This window comes from Macrobrachium nipponense, chromosome 2 (assembly GCF_015104395.2).
Source record: "Macrobrachium nipponense isolate FS-2020 chromosome 2, ASM1510439v2, whole genome shotgun sequence".
NCBI lineage: Eukaryota > Metazoa > Arthropoda > Malacostraca > Decapoda > Palaemonidae > Macrobrachium > Macrobrachium nipponense.
The window spans coordinates 77,054,598-77,065,359 of NC_087201.1; the positions used below are offsets into that span (position 1 = coordinate 77,054,598).

At 34.7% G+C, this 10,762-nt stretch overlaps 1 protein-coding gene across 1 annotated transcript in view; it reads left to right on the forward strand.

The window, feature by feature from the left end:
- The window catches only part of LOC135220676 (enhancer of mRNA-decapping protein 3-like), a 101,891-nt gene extending 91,898 nt beyond the window's left edge, over positions 1-9,993 (forward strand). The window contains exon 7 of the mRNA XM_064258055.1: positions 734-9,993. Within this exon, the coding sequence (XP_064114125.1) occupies positions 734-1,319 (586 nt within the window). The 3' untranslated portion in view covers positions 1,320-9,993. The remainder of the gene's footprint in view (positions 1-733) is intronic.
- The last annotated feature ends 769 nt before the right edge of the window (positions 9,994-10,762 follow it).

The following is a 10,762-nucleotide window of genomic DNA, read 5'->3' on the forward strand; positions in this document are numbered from 1 at the left end:
GGATGGAGACCGGTCACAGACCTCTCTCCCTTGAACTGATTCATTTGTGACTGTTCACGATGGAGACGGCGCACTGGGTGCATGCCTCCATCAGGGAGAATGACATCATGCATACGATAGATCTGAAGGATGCATATTTTCAAATACCCATCCATCAGTCCTCTCCCAAGTACTCTCTCTTTATCCTCAGGTAGATGGTATACCAGTTCAGGGCACTGTTTCGGCTTTCGACCACTCCTCAGGCCCATTTTCAAGAGATACATCTGTCAAGATATCTCAGCATTTGGCTAGTCCTGGCGAGCTGCAGCTTGCAGTTGCTTTAGGAAGGGAGTAGCAGAACAGGAATAGAAAAAAGGCACTATGCAATATAAAAAGGATTGTTGTATGGTAATACAAACAATATTTTAATATTGCTGTAAGTAATTAAGTTTAGTTATACTTAACTGGCAAGAATAACATTACCTTAAGAATCATAATCAGCCAAATAAAGATTGTAATTTAAGTATTTCACCTTGTATTTTCAAAATTCTGGACCTTGGGTACTGATGGTTAAAATTTAAATTCAGTTTATTTTTTTAGGTTTAAGATCATTGAAAGTGAATTAAATCTTATGTTTTACATTACAAACTGTGCTTAAAAAATTCTGTAAGCTAATTATTTTTTCAGAAACCATAGAATTTTAATAATTCCATTACTCATTCACTCTCTCTCTCCCCTTCTCCACCTCACTTAGGTTAGAACCAGCAAATAGCCATCAGCCTCCTATCATTGTGGTATTATGTGGATGTCACATGCAGGGAGCTGCAGGGGTCAATGCTGCAAGGCAATTAGAGAGTCATGGAGTACAAACCATTGTTGTTACTCCACAGTTGCAAACATCACCTCCACCACCCTTATTGCTCACCCATGAGCTACAACTTTACAATCTTACCAATGGCCGTACAACAACAGATCCCAGGGGAATCACTGCTACTTTTGATTTGATTGTAGATGCCAGGCTAGATCATTATGGGAGAATAGGTGACAGTAAGCTGGGCCAGTCATGGTTGAATTCCACTTCAAAATGGGTGTCTAACTTTCGGACTCCAGTTCTTGCGTTAGATCCACCCAGTGATTTAGCTGCCATCCCAGCTACCCAACCACCTCTTCCTGCACGTGTACTTCTCTGTCCAGCTTTACCACTAGCTTATACCCCAGGACGTGGTAGAGTCTACCTCTTGAATCTTCCAATACCACAACAGACATATAATGCTGTTGGGATTAAATATGTCTCTCCATTTGGAACGAAGTTAGTCATACCATTGCATCCTTATGAATAAAGTAGGTCGTTATTCAACTATATAAGAAATATAATATTGTTGCTTTATTTTTGAAGAGTGATCCATGTCTTAATACTATACTGTATTATAAATTCAGGCTATTAACATTTCTTATATAGTATGTTGATCACTTTTTGTAACTATATTTAGTTGAAGAAGAATCACAGTGTAATGCTTGTCAGTGGAACTTTAGTTTTAGGTACCTCAGTAATCTGGTACAATTGTTTAGTTCTGATACTGTTTTTGTGAAATGTTTTTAAAGATCCATCCTCTACAGATTCTGTAAACAATAATCTTCCAAAGCAGGAAGTGTGGCTGTGATATGATGTTAAATGTGTCCAAACTTCATACCCTCTCGGGATGGTATACCAAATGACAAACAGTATGAGAATGTTGGAGAGATAGGCTATTTTTTACAGTCAATGTATAATTTCTATCTATGATATTTGCAGGAGATTTTAACTCTTTTTATTGGTTGTGTCACAACACTGACATTAATATTGTAAACTACTTTTATGAAAGCAGGGATGCTGAATTTTGAGTGAAACAGTCAGTGTTATGCTGTAATAGAAATTAAATGAAAAGCTGTGTATTAAGAAATTTTAATCTTTGTTTCTATAAAATATTAAACACTTCATGAGAAGCAGTGCCCAATCATTATGAGAGTGAATATAGTTTCAATTCACTAGGTCTGTAAAAAAATCTTAATACTAGCAGCAGTTGAATAAGTTATTGCATATAATTTTACCCCTGCAATGTAAAAACACTATTTTACTTAAGCTATAACATGCTGTATGGTGCAGTGTTAGCTGGGATATATCATAAATTGGCAAAAGAAGTCATAATCCTACCTGTGTGAATATCACTCATTAGATAAGCCTCTTGTCTTGCATGGTTACTGTCTCATAATGCATATGATAAGCATTAGTTCTAATCTTTTACCCCACATCTATATAGCTATTACCCTCTTTTTCTGAGTTGGTATGTTATTATAATCAAGATTTTGAGATAGCATATTGGTTTTTATGGATAACAATACTCTAGCTTACTTTGACCATTTACAATTTAGGCAATGCTAAGAATGCATTTTGTTTAGTGTATGTGCTTGATTTTATTGAATAAATGTTAAATGAATAATTATTTACATTTATAATTTGCTTATTCATAGAATGTTAGTTCTTTTGCCTAAGCTATGTCTTAGACAATTGTTGGACTAATTTTTGTATGAGAGGTATCATATACTACATCTACATAAACTATCGTTTTGACTGTAATGAATACTAATTATTTGGTAAGAGATTAGTGTTCTCTCATTATCTTGGTTAGTTTATTTTCACTGTACTGTACAGACAGTCCTCTACATTCAGTAACTAGTCTCAAGAAAATTTGGAAGGTGCAGTGAAGACTACTGTGAAAAAATGACAAATATGAAATTAAAAGTCAAAATTTTAGTTAGTTTTTGGTCTTAAGCCATTCATTCTTGAATGCTGACATTGTATTGCAGACTGATGAAGGTAGGCATAAAAATTCATAACCATCCACTCAGTCAGTAATGCATTACTGATTATACATAGATAGGCTAGTTAATTTAAAGAAGTAAGGAAGTTAATACTAAGCAGTTAATGTAAAACTGGTAAGATGAATTAAGTGCTAATGTTAAACCTCCTATGTTACCAATTTTAGCATGGTTTTGTTAGTATGTTTTTCATAAACTTTGGATAAATTGAAGTTGCTATGCAGGCAGATTGAAGGTTTGCAACCTAGGAAATTAGTGAATTGTGCTACAACCTTATAGCTACAAGAAAATTATTGAAACTTGGGAATACTCAACAGTTAAGAGGCCAATTTCTTGTTGGACTCTTTTATACCTCTGAACTTCTGTAAGCATCTTTGCCACAGGGTCAACAAGGTGTTGTGGATTAATGGGGTCTCATACTGCTTAGATGGTTCATTATAACCTAGGGAAGGCACTGATGTATTTCTTAGCGTTTGTGATGGGCCAGGAGTTCTCAATGGGGGAAAGGTTATGGGAATTGCCAGGCCTGTCATCTAGGTATGCAATCCAAGAGTCTGACCAACTTAGCCCTTTGGGATGTTGCCCCATCCTGCTACAGAATATTTATCCAGATTTCTCAAATTGAGTCTCCAGAACATTAGTATTGTAAGTCACCTGATTAACAGTTTGTTTTTTAGACAATATGATAAGTATTCTCAACTCACATAGCCAAAGGAACCCCACAGCATAATACAGAGGGAATCTAACAGCCTTGTCAACCTGCCTTTCCCTCAGGTAGTCTCTTTCAGGTCCCTTCCACATTTTACCTATGATATCACCAGTGGGAAATGCTACTGCTTCTTCCACAGCACTTGTCTCTGTTTTTATGAAGACAAATTAATTTTAGTGCATATTTACATTCACCCCTTATCAGTTTCTGGGCTTGTATTTATTAGCTTCTTACACTTTTTCTTGCAATCATGGTCCTGCTGGAGCCTGTCTTGAACTATGTATACGCATCCCCCAAGAATAAGTGACTTCTAACTAGGCTTCTGGCATAAATTGACTGTTGCTCTGTTACTTTGGGACCCTCATTGTATGGGTGGTAATTTTATATGACTTAATCAGGATGATTCCCATAGTGGAAAATACTGACATTTCATGGTTTCTTCAACTTTGCTACAAGGCTTTATACACAGTTTATCTCTTCAAACTGTTTTTTTCCCACTTTTTCTATATTTCTTACTCCAATTTTTTGACACTACAACATACCCTGTCATCATTGGGAGCTGTTTTATTTGGTATTATACTGTAACACTCAATGGACCTCTTGTGTACCAGCTACCATATTATGATTACTTTTCCCTATGCTACCATTGTAGATATGATAGATTTTGAGATATATATATATCTCGTATAATGAATGTTAAGTGTAAACTACAGGTTAATTTAGTTTAGGAACTATGTGGAATTACTGTTAGTTATAAGATGTCTGGAAAATATTCAAAGTGTCTTGAAAGTGGAGGTGCTACTGTTAAGATTCTGACACTTTGTATCGTAATGGGAAAGGAAGAAAAATCAAACAAATTAAGGAACTGACAGATTGAAACTTCCCTAAAGCACAGTCACAGTAAGACTTCATAGCATATGCTTTACAGCAACCCCAAGAAGGACTTATGTAGATCCCACAGATCTTAGCTTGTTCTTTTGCTCCTAAATTGAGACTTGGACTAAGGGGTTGTAATGAAAATAGTTTTTTACAAAGTTAGTTTAGCCCTGCTAATTTCCAATAGCCCATGGGTGTTTACACATAAATAGCTACTTGAGACCCAGGGATTGACTGTCATGGAGATGTGGATTGTGGAGATGTTAGGAGGTTTAAAAAAGAAAATACTTAGAGCCTAGCTTTATTAATAGAATATATACACACATTGCTTACAGATCTTATTAGTATTTATACTAGCTAATACTTCCACACTAAGATTTTACAAATACTGTAATATGTATTCTTTTACAAATGTTCTGTTACTAATTTATGACTAGCTCTACATCATGGTCAGCTACTGTGGCAGCATGGGATCTTTGATGGGGGTTGGGGAAACCTGGCTGACATTCGCCTGAGCACCTTAAGGCGGTGGAAAACTAAAATCAAGTTACTTCAATTAACTTGACAACTTTATAAAGGTATCATGTAATTACAAAACTTCTTGTAATATATAGAAGTGCCATAACTTGAATTGAAGTTCAAACTCATTATCTCCAACAAACACACACTGAACTCCAGTCTTGATTCAATATCTGAATACCAAATTCCCTTGTCAATTCTAATTTATGAATTCTAAACACTTGCTAAAAAGGGTGTTTGAACCACTTGCTAAAAAGGGTGTTTGAATAACAGTGACAAAGTAGAGAGGGTACAACTTACTGTATTAATAAAGAGTATCTATCTTAACACACCACAACCCCATGAGAGGTACACATTAAGGTGGCAGAAGAGGAAAGCATTCAATTAACATGATAGATTTCATTTTACTTCCTCAAGCTGTCTGCGGCCAATTCTCAATCATCTCTTGTTTCAGTAAACTAACCATATGATGGTTCAACTTCAACTTCCTGGTGAGGGTGCAATTGGGAGCTCACAAGCATCTCTTGTCTAACTAATAAAAAGGAACTTACAATTATTAGAGGAAAGTGACAATTGTATAAGATAATTATTACAAAAACTAACCAAAAGAAAAGTTTCATAAACACATTTACCTACTTCAGTACCGTGCTGACTTCATACTGTGTAGTACTAAATGATGTTTGCCATTTTCATTTTTTTTTTTTCCTTTTAAGAGGGACTTAACATCTGAAAGGATTTTTGGCACACAAAAGGTTAAAGTACAGTAAAGGATGAATTATAGCTGGTCCTCAACTTACATAGAAGCTTTGTTCTAAGATCAACAATAAGTAAGATATAGCGGAGGTTTAAGTCTCATACAGAAATATCTCGTCTAATGTTGTTTCATACCAAGACACAAAATATAAACTGAAAACCAGTTTTAAGTTAAATGAACCTTTTAAAAAAATTACTTGGACATCGTATATCTTATAAGCAATCACATAATGGTGCTAATAAATTTTCAATAAGATTTTTTATGATAAACGTTCGACTGTTTTTTTAATAAATTGATACATAAAAGTTATATATGAAATATAAAGAAAAAATAAAAAATTACATGTATGTGCTGTGCCAAACTGTACCTGCCAGGTGGATGAAGTTAATGTAAATAAAAGAAAATTACATGTACATATTGTATTGCGCTCTACATATCGGATGGGTGACACCGATGTGCAAGTGGAGAAGGGGGAGAAAATAAGTTATGTTGAAGTCTGAACTACTTGTTTTGGAGATGTAGGCTGCACAAAACAAGTTGAGAGTACCTTGAACATTGCCTGTGTCACCTTAGCACAGAATTCAGCATTGAGAGCCATCTCTTCAAAAGGCAAAAGCCTGCTGTATGTTGTTGATAATGAAGCGTTGTGGTTCCAATGCCTGTTCCTCTTTGTAATATTGCTGCTCATAAAGCTCCATCAACTCCAGGTTCATCAGTGGCTGCTTGTCTGACTCAGTTACAAGACAAAATCCTTCTCCACCAGGTCCATTTTCAAGCATATTGCACATCACCATAGAATCCACCTCAGCATAGCCCTTAAAATCATGTACAAATTGAGGGCACAGCTTATTCCTAACATTCATGCCCATGGTCATTATTCAAAGCTGCTTTTATTCTGTATTCAGGACTGTTTTGTAGTGTTGTTTCTATTACATCTACAGCTGGCCTAAGCCTCAATGGCGTGGTTGCCTAAAGTAATAGTGCTTGAAGATTGGAGTAATCTCCCTGGTTGATCCATTGCAGGATAGAGGTGGTATTGGAGGACAATTAAACAACAGTAATGTTCATATAAAAGTCAACTAGGTTAGGATTTTGACACCCCTATGACTGGGTGAGAGCCCATGGAGATGTTCTTTCATATTTTAAGATTCTCCACGTAAACACAGTATCGGCTTTAGTTTCAAGTTACTGACAGTTGCATGCCTAATGGTCAAATTGTCTTTTGCTTGCCAGGCTTCTGCTCCTTAAATATAAATGAACAGTCTGGCATTTTCTTCTAGTAAAAACTGCCCCCATCCATACTGTTGTGTTCTGGAAGAATAATATTTACATGCTGCTGACTCGTTGGCTAGCACACTTATCCTTTGGGTCTTAATGTTATGAGGATTGTGTCAATGCATGAACCTAGAATTCTGTCTCTTATAGGAAAACTGCTGAGGTCTGAAAATAAAAAACATCTGAATCAAAAGTTGGCTCATGGGAATATATTGATGAGTCATCTGTCAATCTAAAAAGAAGCTGATTCATTTCCTTATCAATCTTGCCTCTTTCCTGGGTGATGACTGTGCTCTGTATCTCGGTAGCATTATCTTTGTCATGGCCGAGTTCTGTGGTGCATTATGAATGATTGACTATACTGTTAAACCCCTCAAGCCAGTACATATTAACAAGCTATTGTGACAATCTTTTCACAATTTTTGTAGTGTTTCATCACATTCACCTTGTTTTCCAAAGCTATAGCATTACACTTACTGGACAAATTTGCCCCTGACAAGAAACTGCAAATAAGTACATATACAAGTGCATGTTGAATTCACTGCCAAGAACTAGCATTGCCATGCAGTGAAATGCTGGAACTATTACATTTGAATGTCATCAACTACTGTACAACATTTTAATGTTTTTAAGATTTTAATTTTTTTTCTCTACATTATATTAATGTACAGGTCTGTTCGTATTTTATTTGTTTTTGTGTGATGTGACACTTTCTGTTGATTTATCTATTTTTCATAATTGAACTCTGGAAGTACAAATGTATTGCATATACAGTACAGCTGAACCTTGTGTAAATAAGACAATATTATTAACATTTGAAGCTTTTAAATTGTTTTATATTTTACATTAGTTTATTTGTGATTTGGCACTATATTTCTGTATTTTCATGGTGTTTAAATGTTTGTTCCTTACTGATGCAAAGATGCATAAACCGTTGTAAATAAATTTTTATTTTTCCCCTATTTTTAACAAAAATTGCCACAAATTTGAAAATGCCAAAACTCAAAATGATAGTTTGTGGTATTATTGTATATATATATTCTGTATGGGGTATTTGCATAGGTAGAAGTAACCAAAGTGCATATCCTTATGTACAGTATATACTGCAAAGGATATCTACATTATTTGCAGTACCAACAGCATGTGAATGTTTTATAAATGCAGTTGCTGCTGAACTGCCTGTGCACATTCAGTTTTGTTACAACCAGAATAGCTGTAAATACATACATATACATCAGTGGCAACAAGAAATTTTCCTATTCAATCAAAGTAATTCCGGTTTTGGTGAACATCATGTAATAATTTTTTTTTTTTTTTTTGGGGTGGTTTATTACTAACACTTAATCTCAAGTTTGACAAGAATATTAAAGAAATACACCATTACCTCCAAGTAAGTAGGAACTGGCATAAAGAAAATAAACAAAATTTTAATAAATATAAATACGTACTAATACAATTTTTGTCCAACAAATACTTATATTAATAACTGTATAACTGGAAATGCCTTGTCATCCTCTCTGGCAGGTTTTCATCACCTCTGGTTTAGCTCACCAAGGCAATATACACAATAACAGGCAGTTCCCTTTTATCAGTGGGGGTTCCATTCCCGGGGGTGTGCTGATGAGCGAAAATTGCCATTAACCGAAACTCAGTGGCTTGTGGCGCTGATAACCGGTTATTGGTGCCATAAGAACCCATGCCATAAGGTGCCTTATGGCGCTAATAACCGGAACTTGTCCCGTTATGGCGCCATAAGAACCCTTATGCCATAAGGTGCCTTATGGCGCCAATGACCGGAACTTGTCCCGTTATGGCGCCATAAATTGCTGATTTTATGGCACTAGACAAGTGCCATAGAACTGGATCACCGATAACAGGTGACTGCCTGTATAGGGTAGCAGTGGGTCTTATCTAATGAAAGGTATTCATTGGGAGGCAGTGTCAAAGATTCAAGACTTCATTTGCCTATTGATAGCTAAATTTTACTAACACTGAACTGGTCAATGTATTGTAAATAAATTTAAGGTTTATAGTTTAGGAAAATGAAAGTTATTATAGAATTTGTAACTTTTGAGCAAGTAATTTTAAACATCACTAAACCTGTTACATTGCAGGGATTAGGGGCACTCATATTAAGTTAAAAGCCCAATAAAGAGTGTCATAATTTGCTGTGCACTAAATTAAACCAAAAGCCTAGTTAGCATTGTTACAGAATGTTACTGTTGTGGCTTGTAATGTGGATTATTATTGCATTTAATTTGAATATTTTTATGAAGTAGGTGTGTGTCATACCTCTTGGGTAGCTGTACTCTCAAGTCCAAGTTCCAAAGAGGATTAATTGGGTTTGTCAAACGCTGAAGCATAGACTTTAAATCTTTCGTTTCATATTACAGTAGATATTGTATTTACAAGAGTTAAAAACATCAGGGTTTGGTGAACTGTTGCTAAACTATTTTCTGTCCAGCCTTTTTTAGTTTTATTACTGTACATTAATACTGTATCACTGGTTTTCTAGTTTTATGAACTGAAGTGTTTAATAACTTTGGTGGCATCTGATAAAGAAGAGCACCCTTATCCAAGTCTGGGCTGAGATGCTTCCAAATGGCTGCACCCGAGTTATTTTATATGATTTACAAGCTACCCTGTACTGTTTTTAAAGATTTGATATGAACTAGGAATGCTTATTTTGGTAGCTGGTAAGCACGTAAATTATATGGTCATAAATTGGATTTTTGGACTAAAGTCTATATATACATTGTCCTTTATTCCTGATGAATACTATAGTCATATTACAGTAAATATAAACTTTCATCCCTTCAAACTGACCAGTTTGCTTAAATGCAGAAAATAACGTATGTATTGAAACAAAAATGGAAATTGTTATGAAAAACCATTAAAAGCATGTAACCGGTGAAAAAGAATATGTTATATTATTAAAGCTGCAGTGGAGTAATATATAAGTACTCATTGTTATTTAAAACTAGGGTCATATGTAATATGAGAGAATAAATATTTTTGCCATTTATCCAACTTTTCATTATACTACATTGATTGTCTGTAGCCTGTCACTTTATGACATGGTTGACAAGTCATATTAACCAAGTTTGTTTCATAGCAAACCAACTAAGTTTTGTACTTTTGATTAACCCTTTCGTGTAGGACAGAATCATCCCAAATGCATCAGTTCCCCTAAAACAAAAGAAATCTTCATAATTATTTGTTTTTATCTATGCAATATTTTTATTAAATTTTCTTTGATTCTAAATTCACTATGCTCATAAAGTCTGAGGACATTTCGTTAGTTAATGTTTTAGTTTTCATTAATTTTCTTCATTATATGTATTTTAATTTTTTTAATATCCTGTTATTCTGAGTAGCAGTATTAGTTATTATTTGAATACTATGAGTTTTTTTATAATAGTTTTGAAAGTTAGTTATATATTTAGTATAGAAAAACTGCCTTTCTTTTGTTTGAAAAGAAAGGCTACTAATCCAGTTATGCTTCAAGGACAATGCTAGGTTTTCAGTTTTGCATTCCTTCTATAACTCCTTTAAAACTCTTCATAATCATCAGATGCCCTAGATGATCTCTGCACCAACAGAGTCCCCCTTGCACTCCCCACCGATTGTCAACACATAACTGTACATTTTGTATAACTAACCATGTATTGCTTTAAGACTTCAGTATGTATACTTCTGTATAATATTTCTCATGTGATTAGACTTATTCTTTCCACTGCAAAACAACGGTAAAAAATAATCTAGGTAGGCTCAAAAAAATTAAATTATCAATT